Source organism: Rhinatrema bivittatum, chromosome 17, assembly GCF_901001135.1.
Source record: "Rhinatrema bivittatum chromosome 17, aRhiBiv1.1, whole genome shotgun sequence".
NCBI classification, from domain to species: Eukaryota; Metazoa; Chordata; class Amphibia; order Gymnophiona; family Rhinatrematidae; genus Rhinatrema; species Rhinatrema bivittatum.
In genome coordinates this window covers 17,041,076-17,065,932 of record NC_042631.1, presented here as the reverse complement: position 1 = coordinate 17,065,932, position 24,857 = coordinate 17,041,076, and the positions used below count along the sequence as shown (strand labels likewise).

Below are 24,857 nucleotides of genomic sequence, written 5' to 3'. Positions count from 1 at the left end.
ACCTTCTCCCAACATCACCTTTCAGGGTCCCCCTTGCACTAATGGGTGCAACGCTGGGCCTTTCTTGCACTTGTGGAAGACAGCGAGCACGTTGAAGTAGTCGCCCTAACACTAAGCGAGCAAAGGCGCGTGCGCGTGTGGAACTTGGCGAGTATAATCGTTAAGGGCGAGCGAGCAGAGCCAGGCACCCCAAAATCAAGCAAAGCGCCCTAAACCATTCATCCCAGAACGAAGCGAGCAGAGCGAAGCGAGCAAGAGCAACTACCGGGGGGGGGGGGGGGGGAAAGGAGCAGGCAGCACGGCGCCTCCCCCAGATACGGAATGGGCTGGGGGGAGAACGAGGTACAGCGGAAGCCGAGTGTGGGCGCCCGACAGGAGCGGGATTTAAACTTGCGGCGTGCTGCAGGATTGCCCTCTCACATCCCGCGGGAGGGAAATGGCCGGGCTAGCCCTCCTCTTCCGCCCCCTTCCCCCGCTTCTGCACCTACGTGCGCCTGTGAGGGGCCTGGCGGCCTGCCAGAGAGACAAACCTGGCAAAGAATGACACTGGCGTGGAGGCTGCGCTCTGCTCCAGCTGCTTCCTCTGCTCTTCGGGGCATGGCTACGTTAGAAAGCTTCACAGAAAAGCTCGTCATGTGCCTCAGCTACGGGGGCCCTTTTCATATTCTTTGCTCCACTCCTAAGCCTGTTTGCCAAAGGAATTCTCTTGCCTTTCATTTCTATCCCTTTGATATATTATCTTTATGGCTGCTGGGTAAACAGCCCTGCCCTAACCCAGTCATGCTGGGGCTTTAATAGACCACAGGGAGGCTGAGGCTTTGAAAAGGAGGTAAGACAGAGGAAGAGAGAGTGAGGATGGAGAGCTCGTCTCTGTGAGGGAGGAAGAAAGCGAGGGTAGGAAAGGAAGAGTCGATTAGAGGCAGCCTGGGTGTGATGGCAACAGGCGGCGAGAGTGCAGGAAAGGCAGCGGGCATGTTGCACAATAAACAGTACCGGGTCAGGGCCAGCAGCAGCCTTTTTCCCCCCAATAGAGTAAGTTCAGAAAGGCTGCAGGTCTGTAACCTGGCGGAAGATCGCCACGAGGGAAAGGAGAGGCATTCGGTTTATGCTCCTGTGAGGGAATAGCCTGACGTTATACACGAGTCCAGAGCTGCTTTATAGTGCACACAGCCAACGTAAGAGGGCCACACCTGCAATCTTGTCTTCATTTAGAGCGTAAGCCCTTTGGTTTAGGAACCTATAAGCATCCTTCGGCAAGGCTGACTCTGGTGTCACCTTTGATGCGGCAAAGCCAAGGCTTAACCCAGAGGGGGCTTTAGTTCCAGCATTTGCACCAACACAACAGGGAGCCTGAGTCCTGCATAAAGATCCCTGGAGCAACCAGTGGCCCGGACACAGACGTACCTGCATCCACACCCAATGCCAAGACACCTAAGGCACCACCTTGAGGCCAGCTCAGCTGATGCAAAGAGGTTGTTGGGACAGTGGACTTCTTCAAAATCTGGATGTCAGAACTAGGAGTTTGGAGCGGCTCAAACTGCCGAGGAAGTAGTGGTTGCTTTAGGGTGTGGAAAACTGGCACCACAACTGAGCTCTTTGAACTGTGCAACAAAGGGATTTGGATGCCAAGGCCTTGCTTGGCACCTTCACCCCTTGTGCACCGAGTACTTCTAGTCCTTTGAAGCACTCAGTTGCATAGAAGGAGACAAGCCCTCACCTCACATTAAAATGCAGAAACGACTGAGCAGTGCTTAGACTGCCAATCAGTTGTGTCACATTAGCCCAGGCCATTTTCCCAGGCTTAAGGGACATCTTAGAGCTGGGCTTACCCTAATCAGAAAGGACCCCGAGAACTGCAGGCCCTATCCCCCCATCGAGATGCGTCATAGCCTGCTCCCAGGGCCTGCTGCAGATGCCGTCATATCAACATGGGATATCTGGCCTGCTCAGCAGTAGCAGGTTTTGAGGCTACTGACCCATTTTGATGCCTTGCTGCTATGTCCATGAAAAGCAGTGAGAGCAAAATAAAAATCTTTAGCGAAATGTGTCAACAAGAAACCGTATGCAATCACTTGATGCTCTCAGCACGTCTAGACACAAATGACCTGTGGAGGAGTCAATGTAAACAAACTCTATTATAATAGAAATTAAACTTTATAGGACAACAAGACCTAACTGAACAAAACTAACAAAGCCTGGCGAGATTAAGAGGTAAGAGAAAAGAACAGCGAAGACAACAACAGTCAAACAGGAAGATTGAGCTCATGAACTTCAAGGCATTTCTAGAGCTTAGGAGAAGCTCTGTCTGGCCACGAATACAAGAAGTTCCAGGATCCATCAGTGTTTCTAGGACACGCTTATGTTTGGACAGCAAATACACAGAAAGTCTAATTTATTTAAAATAATTTGTAACCCGCACCCTGCACACAAAGGAGAGCTATCATACCATCCAAGCCATAAGCATACGACACATAGAGACACACACACACACACACACACACACACACACACACACACGTTGATTTTCAAAGGCCTTCTCTGGGTAACTTTTGGAATTAGTCAGACATAAACCAAGAGTTGAAAAATGTGAACTTTGATTCCTGCCCAAAATGTACCCAGCCTCAGAGGGTGCTGGGGATGTTCCCGGGCCATGGTTTCACTTAGTCCACGTAGCACTGATGTTCAGCACCACCCAAAGTTAGTCTGGAAATTCTGGTGAGAAAAGTACCTGAGAACTTTAGGGGTAGATTGAGTGGAACTGGAAAAGTTACCGGCCTGAGGAATATTGACCTCCTAGTCCTTCTGGGCTGTATCACATGCTTCCAGTCTTTTCTTACCAATGGTTTTGTTGAGTCCCTGATGCTTTGAAAGGATCATGAGAAACCCATAGAAGGTCAGTCTGTGAACACCGGTCAGAACCTCTCCAATGAGAGCTGGAGGAGGGCAGCTGTGGAGAGAGAATTATTTTCATTAAGAGGGTGGTGACTTGCCTCTCAGGTCTCATCCTCCTTCTCTACTCCAACCCTGGCTCTTGTCCTCTTTACTGCCTTTTCTCTGCATTGTATGGGCACTAATACTGCCCCCATGCCCTTCTCCGAATCATTCAGAAATGCAAAGCAGCAGGAACCTGGCATATTAGGAGGGAATGCGTGTTCATACACCGGTCCAGCTCCTGGAAAGGAAACCTACCGGACAATGAATTCTCCAGCAGCAGTAAACAGCTGCCATGTGGTGTGTGGACTTTAACTGCACCCGGGTTAAAGTGCTGTAAATCCAGCTTGTTTCCTAACCAAGGACTGTAACTGCTCCCTGTCCCTACATACGTACATGCTCCCTGGACAAACAGACACACAGCCCCGCACCATACCTCCATATACACACGGGCAACCTGTCTTCTACTACATCCGCATTTAATCTGCCTCTACAGGCAGACTTGATGGGCCTTTTAGTCTTTTATCGGTCATCATGTTCTATGTTTACACTTAAACTCCATCTTCCCCACACATAAAACATAATCCAGCTCCCATATGAATCCGCCACACTCTCCCCTAAACAGCCACACGTGATCCTTTCCCACAAACACAACCAGCCTTCCACACGTATGTATACAATCAATGCTATATATAAAAGCTATGAATAACCCGCTCTTGATACAGTCTGCTGTGCGTATTTGGAAGCCAGGTGCAGCCTGGAAGGCAGAGGTGGTTGCTAGAATTGTGGCTGCGTGAGCGAGATGCACAGAACTCGTACACAGAAAGGACACCTCCCATCTTTCATTCTATCACGTCATACATTCATCTAAGCCATAAGCATGCCACGCTTATACCAAGTGATGATAAGGGAGCAAAGACGGGAACAGGAGCCGACCCGTCTCAGGCACATTTAACAAGCAAGCTCAGGTCTTCAAAGAATGCTTTCAGTACAGAGCCAATAAAAACATGTTTTCCTCTTACTTTTGTCTCCCAAGACACAAAGTTGATCTGTTCATGTATGGCAGTTAACACTTAATTAAAACAAAAGCAATCAGCAAGGCGGCCAACCTTGTCATCACTAACAGCAGAGTCCTGTGCCCCAGTGCTTCCCCAAGACAAGGAAACCGTCCCTCCCTGGCTCACCTCTGTTTGTACCTATCGCACAGGCTCTCTAAGCACTGGTAGAACAATGGAGTCTCCACGCCATCGTGCGGGCTGCACTCATTCAGGGCTGACCGCTGGCGGTGCTGCCCAGAGGAGGACGTTGGCACCACTACGGTGTTAGGGTTTTTGCCGTTCAGTAGATCTTGATAAATGGCAGCTGCGCTCTCCAAGAATTCTGCAAAAACAAAAAAAAAAGGGACGGGACGTGGTGATGGTGAAAATGAGAACTTAAGATGGGAGTACAGGAGATTTACCAGTAACAATCAGATCGCATGCAATGACCCATCTGGACAAGCAGCCAGCAAGAGTCCAGTGCACCAAATCCATAACAGGAGGAGGGAAGGAGAGAGAGCCTGTTTCTCCAGTGACCACAGCCTCTCCTGTACTCACCGGAGTAGTAAAACTGAAGCTGAAAGGCGAAGAGGAAGTCTGCGAAGGACATTAAGCAGTCCATAGCATCATCCATCAGGACAATCCTAAGGAGGCAGAGAGAGAAGGGACACCTGAATCAGCAGAGAGCACTTCCACCACAGCCAGACGTCTCCCGGACTTTTATGTTTATGCAAAGGGCCTGATTTATGAAGCTTTATCTTCCCATTGACACATAATGGAATTATATTTATGACATAGTTTAGAAATAATACAAGGATTATATACAGAACGCAAAGTCTAAATTCTGTCCAGATGCAATGCAATACTTATCCCCACTATAGAGGCTGGAATAGCCCATGCACAGGTTGGTGTTTGAGCTGGATAGGCCCATAAAGGATGAAGGTTCAAGTAAAACTGGAACAGTAAGGATTTAGAGGCGATTTTCAGCAGCCTGGTGACAACAGTCTTTGCTGACTTTGCCACCTTCTTTTTCTGCGCAGAAGAAAGCGGGGAAAAGTCCATGGACAGATTTCAAAACTTCCATTACTGCCCCTGTCTACCGGCTCTGCCAGAAAGGCCCCTTTTAAACATGGTTAAAAGTGCACCCGTTGGGAGCCCGGGTACTTTTAGCCATTCCGAGAAGGGCGGTGTTCAGACGGGTCGGTCCGCCCAGGCACAAGGCTTTGAAAATCGCCCTCCACGTGAAAACGTCCCGCAATACTGACCCCTAGCATCAAAACACAGCTGTGCCAGATTTTTAAAAAGAAGATATTTGGAAGCACGTTTGCCCTTTATTTTAAAGAGCTGAGCATGTGATTATTAGAGAAGAAATTAAACTATCTATTTTAGAACGAGTAGAATAAAATCCCAGATCGTGCTGGCCCATGACTGCCCATTTAATGAGCATTTTGTCAGTGTCACATTGCTTTTGCCATACGTGTTGGTGTGAACCATCCCATTTTTGAAGATTGCCTATTTGCTTAGAAGTTGCTTATTTGCTACTTAGCTGGATAAGACTTACCTGGCAACTTTTGGGGGGACACTCAGAAGCATTACCATGACGCTGAGTATCCTGTGAGAGTTAACCGGAGAAATCTTTTCCGGCTAACTCACCCAACCAGATGTGCTTGAATGTAATACAGCCTTTGAACTGTATTTGAAATCAGGGAGGCATAAGGTCAACCCCTTCAGCCCGTTTCCAATCAGCAATCATAGCTGGCAGCAATGGGAACCAAGTCTGGTAGCCAAATCCAACCAGCTGACCGTTTCGTCCATCTACCCCTGCACCCCAAAACAAAGCCAGAAGCAGAGGGAAGTTTATTCCTCTTCACACTGCCAGCCAGAAAGCACGACCCCCTGCAGGATTCTCTCTCTCCTTATATCCCATCCTGGCTAGAGAGGAGCATACAAGATCCCCCTCCTTCCCAAATCTTTGCAATAATCTAAACGGTGATCAAAACTAGTGAGGCTGTTGCCTGAACATCCAGCGTCTTCGGCTCCTGTGGCTGTGCTGGATGGCACAGACCCATGTAGTTTCTGGGACGTTGGAGTCTGCAGTACCAGGTCAGCTGCCCTACGGCCTGTGGTGTTGCTAGCCTGGGTTTCTTGTTTTCGTGTTCCCATCTTGCTGCACAGTACCTGGCCAGGGGCCACCACCAGTCTGCTGGCACGGACCCGGGTTGGTTTCTGGGGCGTTGTAGCCTGCTGGTACCAAGCTGGTCACTCCATGGCTTGCTCTGCCATATTTTGTGTTCCTTGTTTTCTTTGCGTCGCCTTGCTGGACAATGCTCAGCCACCACCAATCTGCTGACGCTAACCTGTTTGGCCTCCTTTATCTGCCCTTTGCATTCTCTTATTGCCTCTTCCCAAGGAACTGCAGGGTAGGCTGGTGGTTTCCTATAATGTGACAGCGCTGTGGTCTTAAGATCCGGGTGGTGTCACTTGTCTTGGATTAAGCCGATGTGCACCTGTAGGCAATGGGGGCAGGGGGAGTTTTCCTCCCCCTCCTAGGATGTGATCTCTCCACCCTGCTCCCCCCTCACCATGCAGTTGTGGCACCAATTCCGATGGCAGCAGGAACAAAATATGAGAAAGCAGGGCAGCCTGGGGCCTTCCGTAGCCCTTTCGTGCGGACGGGACCCTGCAGTACTCCCAGCCCTCCTCCTGTTACCAGGGAAGCCCGTGCGAGGGGTGCACTGCCGCAGGGTCCCGTCAGCACGAAAGGGCTACGGAAGGCCCCAGGCTGCCCTGCTTTCTCATATTTTGTTCCTGCTGCCCTCGGAGTCGGTGCTGAAAGAGAAGCGCAGCAGCGGAGTTCAGTTTAGACGTAGGCAGCGGTGGTAACACTTTGGCACCTAGAAAAAGGTTGGGCCTACATTACCCTAAATCCCAGGCCTGACGAGGACTCGTTCACAAGGGCCAACCTTCAGTTGTTTTAAGGAGAAGGAAGGGCTAAGGATAATAAGAGGTAAACAGGAAGCAAAGTCAGACACCTCGCCTTCCTACTAGTCTTTGACTTTTACAGCCCACCTCAAAGATGAGAGGTGGGAGGAGATCCTGTGAAAATGGGGCTGGACAAGACACAAGTGGTGGTGAAAGACAGGGTGGAGTGGCAGGACCAAGACGATCGATATGAGTTGTCCATGGATTTCTGTCTCAAACTATCCATGCGTTCCAGTGGGCTCAGCTTATTCCAGGACAGTCGAATGCGTAAGTAAATGCGGTCCCTTATTCTTTGCCTCCGTTGGCGCGGACGGAGGCGGTGGATGGCGGGGTGCCCAGCTGAAGACCCCTGCACTGCCCGGTTCAGAGGAGCTCTCACCTCTGCAGCACAGCGCGTCCCAGCTCTGCTCGCTGCTCGGGTCAGCTTGTCCCGCTTTCACCGTACGTCTCCCTTCCACAAGATGCATGCACACCCCTGGACCTTACGTTCCGTTCTTTAATAAACAGAAGCCAGCAATTCCCTTTTCAGTACTAAATCACCACTTCTCTCCCTGGTCCGCAGGGCACTGCCTTGGCAGCACGAGTGGGAGAATGAAAGGGTTACACTAGCACATGGACCGCACCTGTACTTGCTGCACTATCGCCTGAATGGGGGGGTACAAATGGCTTTCAGGGGCCTATCTGTTTATTGGGAGAGGCGGCTGGTGGGGGGTGGGGTGAGGGCACTGAATTCTTTGCAATGAGATGCTTTTCAGCACACAGATCTGATCAGCAAATCCCTTCCCTTTGCGAGACACCACTCAGGAGCAAAACAAACACAGCTGAAACAAACCAGGAGGAAAACAGACAAAAGGGATTTTTTTTTCTTTTTTTGTGGGTTTTACAAGCATTTTTCTTTGTGTTAGAAACTAAGGATGGGACATCAAAGACAGGCCCAGGCCCGGGCTCCCTCTCCCCCCTCATCTGGCTATGTGTTTCCTCTTTTTCTGAGTTTCTCTATCTCTCTCTGCATAAAGCAGTGTGGCTGCCATGTTAACCTTTATTTCCCTGCATTCAAGTGGACTAACAAATAAAATTTAAAACACATATATAATCAAACGATGCCTTTTTATTGGACGTTTCTTGATGAGCTTTCGAGAGCTAATATGCCTGTCTTCAGGTCGTAACAGAATCTAGTTCCCGACAGCTCATCAAGAAATGTATTGCCCAATAAAAAGATATCACCTGACATATGTTAAGTTGCTCTGCATGCACGGCTATCTGCCCACATCTCACAGGATTACCTCTTCCCTCTGTCTCCCTCAGTCTGTTTGTGGGACTGTCTCGGTCTCTTTCTCGCTGTGTTTATCCCGCTCTGTTTTGGGTGTATGCCTGTCTCTATCTCGCCAGTAAGGCATATTTCAGCCTATTTCTAGAACAGGCAAACACAGAAGGGCAAGAAGAAGGTCAGGGATATGAAACAGCTTTCATAGGAGGAGAAACTAACAAAAAAGACCCTTTAGCTTGGAGGGGAAATACGAGAGATCTAGAGAGAGGCAGGGCACTTCACAATGGGATTTACCTGGGGAAGCAGAGAACTGGGTAAATCCCTGGGGCTGAAATTACGTCCCTCGACCATCCTCCAGAGGCTAAAGTGAGCCAGCGCGTTTAGCTGCAGGAAAAAGGGGTGACCCTGTGGGGTAAGAGGCCATTGAAGAAGGGACGGTCTGTGCGGGGCTTTGATTCAAATTCCTGTGACGACACGGATGATGCCAGCAGTTAAAAGTATCCGTGGCCCTTTCCAAAGTGAATTTTCAAAGAGAACCCCCCCTTGGGTCCTGCCAAAGTACCTGCAGACAACCCAGGCTTTGAAAACTGCCCCCAGGAAATCATGAAAGGTGAAGAGAAAGTAAATATTCTTCAACCTGCTTCATAACAGAAGAGGGTGGCTGGTGAGAGTATCAGGCCGCGGGTATAAAACAAACAAAAAAAAGAGTTAACATTTCTACAGGACATGTAGAGGCAGATGGTACCACTGGCTTCAAAAAGGGATTAGATGGGTTTTGGCAAGCTATGTGAAATCACCTGGGACTGATCTAACAGTCAGGGATCTCCTCCCGGGTCCCTAGAAACCGGAAGGGTATGATGGCAGACGAGTGAATACCTCTGTGCTGACCTCCTCCAAGCACCTGTGCTGTATGTATGAACCTCTGTTCTCGCCTAGTTAGGCAAGTCCCTTCTCCTTTCACTGCTTTATTGACAAGGTAATTAGCAACAATTACAACACTGGGCGACCAAATACCACAAGTTTCAAGAACCCTGTTTAAACCATTCACACAGCAGCTTCTCAAACACTCCCAGCAGCTAAGGCCTAAGTCTGACCATTCTTGTGTTTAGGTTTATCCCTTCCTGTCCCGCTCTTTGGCTCCGCATCCGCCTCTCCACTCCTTCGTTTTATGTCTGCCCTCCCACTCCCTAGCTGGGAATTGGACCCATATCCTACTGCATTAGTTCAGGTCGCTAGGGAAGGACTTTTGAGTCTAGAGAACGTGGTTAATGCCTCGTTATCTGAGGCAATTTTTCCTGATGATCTCAAGAGAGCACCGATCAGCCCAGAGGTTCACAAGCAATGCGCCACAAACTTCTGGCCGCCTGCAGAGGAGACACAGGGGGTATCACAGGTTACAGCCACCACTGCCAGCCGCAACGTTTTGCTCTCTCTTCCCCCCTGCCAGTCCCCTCCGCCATGGCCTCTCGCCGGCAGGAGGAGTCAGTGAGCAGCGCTGCTTACGTGCTGCTGCCGCCGCCGCCTCCTCTGCAGTCAGATCTGCGCAGGGCCTCGTATTCTCGCAAGACCTGTTGGCCCGACTTCGCTCCAGATTCAGAGGGAGGCCGGCAGAGGATTCAGCGGCAGCAAGGAAGAAGCGCTGCTCGCCCCATTCCTCTTGCTAGCTGGAGGCTATCCAGAGGGGGGGAGGGAAGGGAAGAAGGTGGTAACTCCAGGGAGGGTAAGGAGGAAGAAAGGAAGATGGTAGGGATGCTAAGGGTGTGGGGGAAGGAAGGAAGGAAAGAAGGAAAGGTGGTGATGCCAGGGATAATGGGGGGGGGGGGGGGGGGAAGGTGGTGATGTCAGGGGCCTGGGAGAGTAGGAAGATAGCGCGGATGCCAAAAGGTTGGGAAGGAGGGAAGAGAAGATAAAGTGAGGGAAGGAAGGAAGGAAGGAAGGTATACTGGTGATGAGAGCGGGCTTGGAGGGAAAGGAACATTGTACTGATAGCAGGGCATAGGAAGGAAGGGAAGAGGTGAGAGCAGGAGAATGGGAGGGATGGTGAGGAGGAGGGAGTGGGAAGCTGACTGTGTGCCCTAAAAAAGGCCCTTGTTAAAAAAGAATGACTACACGCCGGTTTCAAACTTGCATGAGGCATGTCAGTTAAGATTATCTGGATGATGCCTAACTAACTGAAAAAGTATCAGCCAGGGTTCAGAAAGCCCTTCAGTACAGAGCCGACTGGTACCAGGAGAAGACAGTGGGACTCAGAGGAATACTGTGGTGGCTTTTCTTGAATTTGGCCGCTGCCTTTGAAACCAGATGACCCGAGGTGTAGAAGGCTCAATCTGAACTGGAGGCCTTTCACATGGCCCTCTCTCTGTTTCCTGCTCTCGTTCATGCCTCCAAAAAGAACTCTTCTCTTTGAAGGCAAAGGTTTATATTACATTTACTTTACTTACTTACATGTTTTTATATACCGACTTTCCTCAAAAAAGCCTTCAGCAGCTCTGAAAAAACTGCCTGAATAGCAAAGCAGAAGGAAACAGGACCAGAGAGCGGAGGGTAAGAAAAGGAGAGAGAATGGCGGGGAAAGTAAGGAGGTGAGAGAGAATAAGGGGAAAGAATAAAGAGAGCAGAGGAGAAATGTGATGGGGATATAAAAGGAAGAGAGCGAGGAGAGGCCTTTTGGTGATATAATCCCCATCAGAAACTTGACGCCACTGACAGCGCTGTGCTTTTATCTTCGTAACACCTGCTGCACCGAGCCTAGCGCTATCACTCAGGCAGACCGCAGGGCCGCCATTTCACATCAGGCCCCTGGATTAGAGTCTGTCAGACACACAGCTTGACATAGTTATACTCTTTAAAGCAGGATTTCCAGGCACAGCCTCTAAGTGCCCTTCCTTTTACTCTGAACAGCACATAAACCAATGCCCAGGGAGCATCGTGTAGCCTACGGGAGGGATATAGCGTGGTGTTCTCTCTCTGCCATTTTATTGTTGGAAACGTGGAAATCAGAGGCACATGCCATTCTCTCCAGCTAACTCTAGTCTTGCCGTAGAGTAGTCCTAAAAACAGGCAGATATCTGACTATCTTAAGATAGCCACCTATAGTCAATAGTGTTCCTGCACCACTGAACATCCTTCTAAAACTAGCCAGATACTCTTTTCTGCCTAATTTGCAATCCAGCCAGTGATTGAATATTACCCCCTGAATAATTAGGTGGGATTTACTTGAGGACAAGTCCCATTTAATCTAAGTAAAGCGACAAGAAATCGGGACACTGTCTCACAAATAATCTATACAAATATTCCAGTGCTGTGTAGCTAATAGATTATGCCTCCACATTAATTTAACACATGGCATGTGCTTTTAAACAGTAGGAGCCCGACACAGACACAGAATATGGTAGCAGACCTTCCACCACATCCACTGGAGAAGCTGTTCCACGATTCCATCACCCTTTCTACGACAAAACGTTTTCATAACTGGAACTTTAAAAGTGTTGAGACTGTGAAGATCTAGGCAGATGTATGTAGAGTTTATTCCAGAAATACGGAATCTGATGATCACAGACAAAGACCGCCAGGGCCATGCAATCTGTCCAGTTTCCCTACTGGCTGCAATATTGCAGACGCCACCTGATCTCAGACTTCACAATTGCTTCCTGCCTCTCCCCACTAAGTAGCCTCTGTGCCTTTCCTATGTGCCCAGACACTTCCAGTAAAGGCTGTTCCACAGAGATGTGCATGTTACACGTATAACTCCCAGGCTTTATAGTACCCACATAAAAAGTGGATAGTGCGTGCATAATTCCAGTTATTAAAAGTGCGTGCATACTATTCATTATGCATGCACTTAACTCCAAAACAAATTAAACAAGTGCACATCCCTGTTGTTCCGTGCATTCCCCATCTCTTCCGTGAAGAAATATTTCTTGACGATACTTGCTTATATCCTCATCTTTCAACCCTAGAGTCACCTCCCGGACCTTATGATGCAGACTCTGCACCATGTTTCTTCTAAAACCTGTAAAGGTTAATTTTCAATACATTGCTGGAATGGAAGAAATGAATCACTTGTGCCAGCAGTGTTGGGTCTAACCAGAATAATGAGGCCTATGCAAGAGAAACAAACTCCCCTAATGCCTCCATTCTCTTCGAGCTTCCTCTTTCCCTTCATTGTCCTCCACCCTCCTCACCTCAGCGACGGCGGGCCTGGGTGGCTCTAGCACCCTTCGCCGGTATGAGAGCTGGAGAGGCGCCTCTTCAGTGCTAATTATTGGCCATCCCTAAATTTCAGCACATCGCCTTTGTGGCATGCCCAAACCTGAGCTGACCCGAAACTGGATCCCTCGTGCTCTAGCGCTGAGGCCTAAGCCATGGGACTGGAGCAATGCTCACATTGTTTTCTATTCCTATAGGCAGATCTGTCCAGTGCCCAACAAGAACTGACCCTTCTACCCATCAATGGGTGGTGGGCAGATTGTGACCCACCTTGCTGCCTTCTGAGTAAGATCCATTGGAAAGTCGGGGCACAGCATTTGCAGCAAGCAATGATACTCCTTCACCGTCAGCAAATCTAGAAGACACAAAGAGCAGAAAGAGGGTTTTCAGAGACTTTCAGAACGGATAAAAAAAAGAGATGTTCATGATTTCTTGGGGAGTTCCCTCTCACCCGGCCATTTTTTTTTTTTTACAAGTAGCCTCATTAAAGATATATTTAGGGCCTCATCAAACTGTTTCCTTTTTCACAAGCCGGATCAGGTCCAGTTTTGACCTCAGTGGCCTGGCATGCTGCATTCACAGTTAGAAAACCTTTTGCCGTCGTGCCCTCACATTGCATTATCTTGGTTAGTTTAACTTTGGCTGCAGGACCCTGGTATTATTTCCCTCATGAATGGAAGAGCTTTGACTGCAGCATTCAAACATTGTACACTTGTGGTTCATGGTAGCTTTCAACCAGCCCGGCAGGGTGCAATAACTGAGACTATAGCTTTGGCTGCAGCAAACTGGCTTTTTGTGCTTAGTGCAGTTTGGCAAGTACCACAGGCAGGACTTGTAAAGCAGAAGGGAATTTCAGGCGGCTCTAATATGAAGGTACTGCATCTCAGTAGGCAGCACTGCTAAAGAGACAGAGGACTAAAGGTAGGACTGGTAAGAACAGTGCTAAGCGGAGTGCCACAAGGATTGGTAGGGAGACTGGTTCTGTTCAATATCTTTGTGAGTGACATTGCGGAAGGGATAGAAGGTAAAGTTTGTCTATTTGCGCATGATACTAAGATCTGCGATAGAGTGGACACGCCAGAAGGAGTAGAGAGAATGAGACGTGATTTAAGGAAGCTTGAACTGTGGTCGATGAAATGGCAGCTGGGATTCAATGCCAAGAAGTGCAGAGTCATGCATCTGGGGTGCGATAATCCAAAAAAACTGTATGTCATGGGAGGTGAAGGTCTATTGTGCAGGGAGCAAAGAGAGGGACCTTGGGGTGATAGTGTCTAGCGATCTGAAGACGGTGAAGCAATGTGACATGGTGTAAGCTAAAGCCAGAACAATACTGGGCTGCATAGAGAGAGCACTAACTAGTAAGAAAAAGGAAGTGATGATCCCCTTGTACAGGTCCTTGGTGAGGCCTCACCTGGAGTATTGTGTTCAGTTCTGGAGACCGTATCTCAAAAGGGACAGAGATAGGATGGAAGCGGTCCAGAGAAGGGCAACCAAAATGGTGTGGAGTCTCCATCAAATGACTTATGAGGAGAGGAGAGGAGGTGCAGGGGAGATAGGATACAGACCTATGATGCCCAATTGACAAACCTTTTCCGATGGAAAGAAATCAGCAGAACTAGGGGTCACTCAGGGAGGACGACTCAAAACCACCATCAGTAAATATTTCTTCACGGAGAGGGTGGTGGATGCCTGGAATGCCCTTCCAGAGGAGGTGTGAAGACAAAAACAGTGAAAGATTTCAAAGGGGCATGGGATAAACACTGTGGATCCCTAAAGGTTAGAGGATGGGAATGAAGAAAAGAGTGCATGGGAGTAACTTGCTCGTGTGGCGGTTACTACCCTTAACTAATAAGCCTTCACATTGTTGATGCAACTCCATCATTGCTCTTTGCTTCAATGGAGGGGGAAAAGAGGAAAAGGGGAATTAGATTCAGACAGCAACCAACAAGGACATTGGATTTTATGATCTGGGAAAACAAATAAGCATGGGGGTTACTTTTACAAATAAGCATGGGGGATACTTTTGAAACAACTCTAACATTGCTCTCTGCTTCAACAGCAAGAGGTAACAGGGACTTAGACTCAAACAGCAACCAACAAGGGCCCTGACTTTGACAGTTTGGGAACTGATAAATATGGGGATGACTTGTATGGTGCAGGAGATACTACCATAAGCTTGCTGGGCAGACTGGATGGTCCTTTTCTGCCGTCATTTCTATGTTATGTTTTACGTTTCTGTGTTGGGCACAGTAAGCAATGGTAAGTAGGCAGGAGATCGCAGTCAGGTAAGACTGATACATAGACTGGGGGGAGGGTTGTAGGCAGCACTGATAAGAAGTAAGGGTTACAGACAGCACAGGTAAAGAAGCAAGGGATCATATGCAGACAACACTAGTACAGAGGCAAAGGCTAAGAAGATAGGCATCCCAGGGAGACAATACCGGTAAAGACGTAAGGATCAACGGCAGCACTGGTAAGAGCAAGGGATGACATGCAAACAGCACAGGAGACAGGGATCACAGCAGCCAATACTGGTAAAGAGGCAAGGGATCATGGGCAGACAGCACTGGTAGGGAGGCAAGGGGTAAGGAGATGTGAATCACAAGTAGACGATACTGGTAAGGAGGCAGGAAACTGAAGGCAGTACTGGTAATGAGGCTTGGGGCTGCCGGCAGGAGACTTGAACAAGCAGCACTATTAAGAAGGCCAAGGCTCAAGGTCAGCACTGTTAAGAAAACAGGGGGTAACAACAGGCAGCACATTTGTTTAACTTGTGTAAAAATATTTGCAAAAGGGCATAATTTGAAAGCTGGTTCTCTTTATGGAAATCACTGACTATTTAGCATTTACCACAACATGTCTCTAAACCAACCTCATAATATTTAGCAGTAGTTACCAAAGGCTTATGCTGTTTGCACAGGGGTTACTATGAAAAACACCGCCACTGGTCTAGCATTAGTTAAAGGGCCAGCGTCACGGTACAGAGTCGGGACATGAGGAAGCACAGGACAGAGACAGCAGGAAAAGTTGCTAGCATTTATGGAATGGATTTAGGACAGGAAGATTAGTTCTACATGGCTTCTACAACTGGAAAAAAGAGGAACCCAAGGGAGGTGCTTTCTGGCTAACTGTAAAATTCATTGTAAACAAATTAAAAGGAAAGAGAACCTGAGGACCCTATACTGTTTTCCAATTTAAGGGCTAGCGAAGAAAGGAGAGAGAGAGAGAGAGAGAGAGAAAACGCAGAGAGGCTATGGGGACTGGGAGGTTAATAAGTTTACCCCATACTCATTCTGATCACATCAGACACAAATTATGTCTTTACCTTACAAAAAATAGAAGCATCCCATGTATCGGAATGTTTTTCTAGAGTTTCAGATGTGGGTAGGGAGAACTATGTCATTGCAGTTATAAATACAAGATCAACAAACACTGAACGCTGCGACAGCAGAACGTCTGCACTGGAGAGGACCATTGCTGAGCTTGCTCCCAGGGTACCCTGGGTATGATCTCAATCCAGCAATGCATCTGAAAGACTGAGATTTACGGGCGAGACTGATGCCTGCCATGGCAAGATTTCTCTGTTCTTGCTCGTGAAATTCCATTTCCTGACAACAAGGGGCTACAACTCTGTATCGCAGGCACAGGGAAACGGTATGAAAACTCCCCATCACTGAATGTGGCCCTCAGGAGACACGCGGATAGAGCAGGAGCACAAAACAGAGCACTGAAGCCTCCTCTGACCAGGAGAGCTGCATTACTAGTTTCTGGTTATTGGGATTGGTGGAGAACGGGAAGCAGGATAATTGCCTGACTCTGGTTGGAGTGAGTCACTGCAAATCAGTTCATGCCTAAATTGTGGTGCCCAGGCATGCGTAAGTAAGGATGCCAGCTCAGAATGGTTACTTTACATCTACACCCACATGCACAACAGTGACCCAGGAGGCCTTCAGGGGGCATCCACAGGTCAGTTACTGCTCTCTCTCTCCCTGCTAAAAAGGGTCAGTGAGGTCCGTATGGAAAATGACACATGTCCAAGCAACAGCCCAGCCTGCCAGCAGCTGCTGGAATAAACATGGGTATGACCACAACACTCCTTCCTGTCTCCAGGGCCACTAGGGCTCCAGTCCAGACCACACTTGAGCAAATAAAGTGCTTTAGTGTGGTAGAGCAGGAGAGGCGGGGGGAGCATGGACTCTGGAAATAATGGGGCAAGAAGTTCTGCTTACTTGAGTGAGGTAAGAAGGAAGAGAGAGAGAGAGGAGCAAGGGGTGCTAGGGCGGAAGAATGTATACGGCACGAGAAGCAAGATTCTGGAGAACAGACTAAATCCCTTAGGTTAGGGAGCTGAGGAGGAGAGGGGACTGCAATCATGGTACATGCGTCCTATGGAGGACCAAGGTGAGTGGTAAGCCAGAGTCACAGAGCAGGCGAATAAAGAGAGAGATTCAAGGTGAGGACAGGAAGGAATGGGACTGAAGCAGCAGGGTGAGCAAGCCATTCTGGATAATTTAGTTGCCTTTTATCAGAACAAATGGATCCATTTTCCAAAGATTTACCCGGATAACTAGGAACGTAGCTGGGTTAAACCCTTCACTTTGACAATTTTCCCCACTGACCAGCTACATTTATCCATCCAGATTCATGGGGCACACAACTTTAGCCGGTCAGAAAAGGGGCAGCTCTAGAGGTGTTCCTGGAGTGGGTATCAGCACAGATTTTAAGCATCTGCCGGCTAAACTTCGTAGTTCTGAGGCCTGCATTTTACAACACTCAACGTGTTTATCTGTTGACTTGGTTGCTTCTCATTTGGATATTGTTCCCCTGCCTCTCATCTTTTTTTTGTTGTAATATCTTTTACACTCTGACGTTTGGGATAAAAGACGTACGTCTTTCATCAGGGTCACACACGCTGTTTGACAAGAAGTCTCAGTAGAGTTCACCTTGGAGTTGTTTGTATGCTGTGTATGCGTTCCAAGTGCCTACGTGATGGCTGTGTGAAGCACTAATGAGGATCAGTACGGAAATACCCGGTTTCTTTAGATTCATAATGGTGGGAATAGCTAAGCAGGAGAAGGTTTCAGAAACATTGACGTCCATATTCAAAAGTGGCAAAACCGGCATATTAAAAGGCTTATGTGCCTAAAGTGCAGCCAGATAACTAAATATGCGGCTCAAATTTAGACACATACGTTGCCAGCGGTCCAGGGGCAGGCAGAAGATGTTTCGGGGAGGAGCAGAGTTAGCCACATATTCAGAGCTAACCCTGGTCAGAACACTGATCTGTCCTAAAGTTAACCTTAAGATAGCCGGATACGTTCAGGGGTGCAAACTCGCTTCTGAATATAGAAACATAGACACACAGAAATGACGGCAGAAAAGGACCAAATGGTCCATCCAGTCTGCCCAGCAAGCTTATGGAAGCATCAGCTGCTCCATACAGGTCCCCCCCCCCCCCCATAATGGTAGCATCTGCCGCGCCATACAGGTCACCCCCATACTTAGTATCCCAAACTGTCAAAGTCAGGGCCCCTTGTCGGTTGCTGTCCGAGTCCAATTCCCTGTTACCTCTTGCCACTGAAGCAGAGAGCAATGTTGGAGTTGCATCAAAAGTATCAGGCTTAATGGTTAAGGGTAGAAACAGCAACATCAGCAAGTTACCCCCATGCTTATTTGTTTTCCCAAACCATAAAATTCAATGTCCTTGTTGGCTCCTGTCTGAATCTAATTCCCGTTTTCCCCCTGTCATTCAATAGATGCAAAGAGCAATGATGGAGTTGCATCAACAATATGAAGGCTTATTGGTAAAAGAGTAGTAAGTGCCACACCACAGCAGGTTATCCCCATGCACTCTTTTCTTCATTTCCATCCTCTAGCCTTTAGGGATCCACAGTGTTTATCCCATGCCCCTTTGAGGGCCAGCGAGTGAAAGCCTTGCTGGCCCAAGGGCTGGGAGCTGGGTTAGTAACGTTGAGGCTGTGGGTTCGAAGCCCCACCAGCTCAGTAACACCCTGGATTGTAACATCCTCTCCGCGACAGAGGATGTTACTGATCACAAGGACTAGAAAGGGGTAGTTTTTTCTTTTACAGAGAATGTAGTTGTGGCCGAGTGATTAAGGCGGTGGACTAGAAATCCACAGGGGGCTCCCCGCGCAGGTTCGAGTCCTGCTGACTACGTATCTTCATCCCATACCCAGATTTACAGTTGAATACATACTTTTAAACAAATAAGTATGGGTGTAGCTTGCTTATTGCGGCGGTTACTACCCCTAACTAATTAAGCTAGATATTTCACTTAGATGCAGCTCCAACACTGCTCTTTGCATTAATGGTGGGGGTGGAAGGGAAATAGAACCAAAAGGTTACTAAGAGCCAAGAGTAACAGATAAGGATGAGAAAAAAAAAAAAATGCGAAGCTTGCTGGGCAGACTGGATGGGCCGTTTGGTCTTCTTCTGCCGTCATTTCTATGTTTCTATATGAAATCTTTCACCGTTTTGTCTTCACCACCTCCTCTGGAAGGGCATTCCAGGCATCCACCACCCTCTCCATGAAGAAATATTTCCTGACATTGGTTCTGAGTCATCCTCCCTGGAGTTTTATTTCATGACCCCTAGTTCTACTGATTTCTTTCCAACGGAGAAGGTTTGTCGATGACTGTGCATCATTAAACCCTTTCAGGTATCTGAAGGTCTGTGTCATATCTCCCCTGCACCTTCTCTCCTCCAGGGTATACATATTTAGGTCATTCAACCTCTCCTCATACGTCATTTTGGTCGCCCTTCTCTGGACCATCTCCATCCTGTCTCTGACCCGAACACAGTGCTCCGGGTGAGAATATACTCTGCTAGTTAGCTGGTTAGGTTTATCCGGCTAACTAGCCGAGCTGCTCAGCAGCTGAATTTTTCCCCCTTTAAATACAAGTCACTTCTTAGGAATTAAATACAATTCGAGTAAAGAAGGAAAATCTGTTAAAAGAAATCCAAAAAGTAGCTCTGTTTTAAAGAATCAGAGTAGTACTTCTGTTGAATGGAAGAAATGAGAGAGAGGAGGACGACTGGATTAATAAACAAACAGAAAGAGAAAAGCAAAGGGATCATGTGTGTAAATGGCAGACCGAACTAGGTAGTTGCTCTATAAATGGCACAAAGAACCTTTGCATCCTTAAACCTCAAAGAAACCAAGGTAAAGTGGAGAGGAGAGCAAAGGAGGATATGACAGGCATTCAAACTAAAAATGAAGCTCCAGAGCAAGAGATCATGGCATGAGGCTAGACTTGGGAGTAACTGGAAATGTTCATAAAAGGGGCAGTGGATGTATGGAGCAGCCTCCCAGTGCAGGCGAAGGAGGCAAAAATGGTATCAGAGACAAGCACAGAGGGTAAAGAGATCCTTGAGCAGGATCTGCAGTTCTGGCAGACCAAACAGGTCTTGTCTGCAGTCACAGCTTGGTTTTCAATGCAAAAAAGGTTAGCAATGTTTGAAAAATGTTAAAGCTATAAGTTGTCCCCTCTACAACTGAGTTATTACATTTCTATTTTTTTTTTTTTTTTATTACGGCTCTGATAAGAGATTGTTTAAATAGAAATCTACATGAAAATAAACTGGAAGGATTATTTCCCGGGCATGTGGAGCTCCTTCTTGGCCTCACAGAAAATTAGAAACCCATTCTTTCTGCTGGAAAGTCCTGACAGGAGGAGCTGCTCTGATTTTGAAAAAGGATCTCATTTGCCTGCTGCACTGCCTGAAGGATGCAGGCTTTATCCCATAAATAATGGCTGATGACAGCACTCAGCGTGCCTGATCTATTTTAATTAAGTTGTTTTTTTTAACTTCCATACCTAGAACTGGGGGAATCCATGCAGATTCTCAGTCTTCTACCTTCTCAGGAGCTCCATTAATACAAAGATTGTTCCTCCTGTTCTGGTTCTGTGCATCAGTGTGGCTCGCCAAGAAAGGAACTGGTTTTCTTTCTAGGGTCTCAAGTCTTTGACTGTTTACTGTTGAGGTGTTTACCATCTCTCCAGTACATCCTTAGGCCTCATCCAGCCTCTCAAATACTCATGGAAGGAAGGCACAAGTTGCAACACGTTGCCCATTACAGTCTGAGGTTTGGAGGCCAGGCTGGGAGTTGCTTTGGTAGTCAGCTCATCCAAAACAAGAGGAATTGATTTGGCTGCATCTGATATTTCTACTCAGCCTTTGTCGCTTGAGTCAGGGTCATCTGCCAGGCTTGCGTTCCCAGCCACCGTATTTCTTCCCTTGCTCTGCTAACACTGACAGATTAGCTTTTTTTGTCTAGGTCCTTGGACACTGTAGCAAATTCTTGATTAAAAAAATCAGCTAAAAATTAGAAACAAGCTAGGTAGGAAGCAGAAGCTTCATGGCAACCGCCTGTAACTGTTTATTTTTTCATCTCTAAATTCTTTCCTTCAGCAATGGCTTTTCCGCAGCTCTTGGCCTTGGTGGAGCACTTAAGAATTTCCCTCTGGTATCTGCAGTATTGCTGTCCTGCTGCCTGACGACCTTGAAGACTATTCTCGGGGGGGTCTTTTGAGGCTGAGGTGTCGGTCTTCCTCTAAGCCAGACTAGAGCATGTAGAAGTTCTTTTCCAGTCCCACAGTGCGCTCTCATCTTTAAAGGCTCTTCCAACAGGCGGTAGCTTTTTCAAAATGTCTGCCGGCCATAGAGACCACAACATCTGCAAATCTGGAAAGCAACTTTGCTAAACAGCCCTGGGGCTCCCTTTGATTTTTCCTGCTCTCAGTGAGTTTCCCTTCGTTGCTGTTGCCTTGTGCTGACCTCAAGAACATGACTGTGGTATAGTACCAAAGTTAAACTTTATCATCATTTTCTTTGCTTTTCTTTTCTTGGGCTCTCAAAATAACATTTAAGGATTAAACAACCACATCAGTGTGGACATGCTTTAGAGCTTTTTCATGTTAGTATAGTTAGCTAAAGTGAGCTCTCCCCAACCTCTTAGAAGTGTCCTCTCCCTGTCCCTCACCCCACCCACCTCCTAACCCTTTGCTCCACAGGCACTAATTGTCCAAAATATGTATTTAAATCTACAGGCACAACTCTCCTGTAATGGATTTTGCTTTCTTTAATTAAAACTGAGCACCTCCCCCAGGGACCTGGGGTGTATGACTGTGTGAACCACACGGTCTCTCCACAGCCAATGTGTGATGACATAGCACCACTGCAATTAAAGATGAATCAGGACAAACTGATCCAAGTTACATTTAAAAAGGTCAATTAGAGGCACACACAGCACATTCTGAATTAGCATTCATAACATCCAAGGAATCTCATCCAGCAGGGCAATGGAGGGAGTATCTGGGGAAACTGAAAGGGGGAGGGAAAGCAATCAGGAGGGCAAAGTTTTGCGAGTGGAAGAAAAAATAGCTAAAAAGGTGACGAGACCTTTTCCAAGCACGTCAGTAAGAATAGGAGGAGACATGGAGAATTGTGTAGAGAGGGATAAGGAAGGAGGATTGGAGATGGACCACTGATTATTGACAAAGGTGTGTATTTTAGTGGGCTAGATGTGTCTCAAGTGTTACGGAAGAGAGGGTCTGTGTGGAGCTTAAAATCTAGAACCGGACAAAACCACGAGGACAGATGGGATACGTCCTATAATATTAATGGAGGTCAGAGAGCTTCAGTAAGTTTGCTAAAGGACGGGTTCACGAGATCTTTGGAGATGGGGGAATGCACCTCCTCTTTAGAAAAGTGGTAATAGGAAGGCTGGAAATTACAGACTGGTCAGTCTGACCAGTGGTGAAAAAATTCATGAAAACTGAAGGAAACACAGGGAAGCACCTTGAAACGGATGGCTTGCAGGATCCAGGGGAGATCATGCCAATCAAATCTGATTGATTTCTCCAATTGGGTGACCAGAGAATTAGATCAGAAGCTGGTGCTGGGTGTGGGATTCTCAGATGTCAGTAAAACCTTTGATAGTGTCCCACAGAGGAGGCTCTTACACTGAGTGGTCTAGGGATGGGATTTAAGGTGGTAGACTGAATTAGAAACTGGTTGAAGGATAAAAAGCAGATCATGGTGGAGTCCCTCAGAGATTGGACTTGGGGCCAGTTCTGTTCAATATCATTATGAGCGAAATTGTGGCAGAATTAAAAGGAAAAGGGTTTTTTGTTTTTTTTTTGCAGATAACGCTAAGATCTTCAGGACCTGAAGGAGTAAATGGAATGAGAAGAGACCTATGAAAGCTCAAGGACTGCTTGACAGCTAAGTTCCAAGATTAAAAAATACAGATACGCATCTGGAGTGCAGAAATGCAAGGGAGCAGAACGCAGTGGGAGACAGTCACTGAAAACCTCGTGGAGACTGTATCCCGTGATTTCAAGGGCGCAGAAAAGTGTGAAAAGGAAATGACTAGTGTCAGAGGGATGCTAGATTGCATAGGGAGGTGCATAAAGAGTTAAAAAAAAAAAGAAAAGATAGCAATTATGCTGCCACACTTACATGGAGTACTGTGTCCAGTTCTGGAGGCCATCCAGAGAAGGACTACCAAAATGATGTATTTATTTCTTCAGTTTATATTCTGCCTTTCAGACATTGCAAAGCAGATTACATTCAAGTACTGTAGGTATGGGATATGATGTCTGCACTAAAAGGCCTTTGAGATGAGACTTAAGGATCTAAATAGTATAGCTATCATATCTTCCTTCTCTTTTTTCCCTTCAGGGAAAACATAAGAAGATAAGAACCTGCCATACTGAGTCAGATCAAGGCTCCATCAAGCCCAGTACCCTGTTTCCAACAGTGGCCAATCCAAGTCACAACTACTTGGCAAGTACCCAAACATTAGATAAATCACAAGCTACTATTGCTAATTAATTACAGTAATAGCAGTTTAAGGATTTTTCCTCTAGGTACTTATTCAAACATTTTTTAAACCCAGTTACACTAACTGCTGTAACCACATCCTCTGGTAATGAATTCCAGAGCTTAACTATGCGCTGAGTGAAAAAGAAGTTTCTCCGATTAGTTTTAAATGAGCTACTTGCTAACTACATGGAGTGCCCCCTGGTCCTTTTTATTACCTGAGAGAGTAAATAACCGATTTACATTAAATTGTTCAAGTCCTTTCATGATTTTGTAGACTTCTATCATATCCCACTTCAGTCATCTCATCTCCAAACTGAACAGCCCTAACTTCTTCCGCCTTTCCTCACAGGGCAGCCATTCCATGCCCCTTATCATTTTGGTCACCCTTCTCTGCACTGCTATATCCTTTTTGAGATGTGGTGACCAGAACTGCACACAAAATATTCAAGGTGCAGTCTCACCATGGAGCGATATAGAGGCATTATGACATCCTCCGTTTTATTTTCCATTCCCCTCCTAATAATTCCTAACATTGTTTGCTTTTCTAAATGCTGCAGCACACTGGGCCAACGATTTCAATGTATTATGCACTATGACGCCTAGATCTCTTTCCTGAGTGGTAATTCCTAAGATAGAACCTAACATCGTGTAACTACAGCAAGAGTTATTTTTCCCTATATGCATCACCTGTACTTGTCCACATTAAATTTAATCTGCTATTTGGAAGCCCAAATAGGGGAATGGAACAGCTCCCCTATGAGGAAAGACTAAAGAGGTTAGGACTTTTCAGCTTGGAGAAGAGACGGTTGAGGGGGGATATGATAAAGGTGTTTAAAATCATGAGAGGTCTAGAATGGGTAGCTGTGAATCGGTTGTTTAGTCTTTCAGATAATAGAAAGACTAGGGGGCACTCCATGAAGTTAGCAAGTAGCACATTTAAAACTAATCGGAGAAAGTTCTTCTTCACTCAATGCACAATTAAACTTTGGAATTTGTTGCCAGAGGATGTGGTTAGTGCAGTTAGTATAGCTGTGTTTAAAAAAGAATTGGATAAGTTCTTGGAGGAGAAGTCCATTACCTGCTATTAAGTTCACTTAGAGAATAGCCACAGCCATTAGCAATGGTAACATGGAATAGACTTAATTTTTGGGTACTTGCCAGGTTCTTGTGGCCTGGATTGGCCACTGTTGGAAACAGGGTGCTGGGCTTGATGGACCCTTGGTCTGACCCAGTATGGCACGTTCTTATGTTCTAATCTTCCAGTCTCGCAAGGTCCTCCAATTCATCACAATCCGCTTGAGGTTTAACTACTCTGCATAATTTTGTATCATCTGAAAACGTGATCTCCTCACTCGTCGTACCCTTTTGCAGATCATTTATAAATATATTAAAAAGTACAGATCCCGGAGGCACTCCACTGTTTACATTTGTCTGCCCTACCAGCCTTATATAATTTTTGTAGCCCTTCTCTGAATAGCTTACATCCGCTCAATGTATTTGAGAATGGATGGCCTCCAGAAATGAACACAAAACACAAGAGGAGACTCTCAGCAGTAATTTATACAAAGACAATATCACCA

General features: G+C 46.9%; 1 protein-coding gene and 1 non-coding gene across 2 annotated transcripts in view; one reads left to right on the top strand and one right to left on the bottom strand.

Annotated features, from left to right (window-relative positions):
- Window positions 1–24,857, bottom strand: part of C17H11orf49 (chromosome 17 C11orf49 homolog) — a 66,394-nt gene that overhangs the window by 6,352 nt on the left and 35,185 nt on the right. Inside the window, exons 4-7 of the mRNA XM_029582588.1 lie at window positions 12,697–12,781; window positions 4,527–4,612; window positions 4,116–4,311; window positions 2,838–2,947 (exon numbers count right to left, since the gene is read on the bottom strand). Coding sequence (XP_029438448.1) covers window positions 2,838–2,947; window positions 4,116–4,311; window positions 4,527–4,612; window positions 12,697–12,781 — 477 coding nt within the window. The remainder of the gene's footprint in view (window positions 1–2,837; window positions 2,948–4,115; window positions 4,312–4,526; window positions 4,613–12,696; window positions 12,782–24,857) is intronic.
- TRNAS-AGA lies at window positions 18,522–18,603 on the top strand. Its single transcript has one exon. It is a non-coding gene; the product is annotated as a tRNA-Ser (tRNA).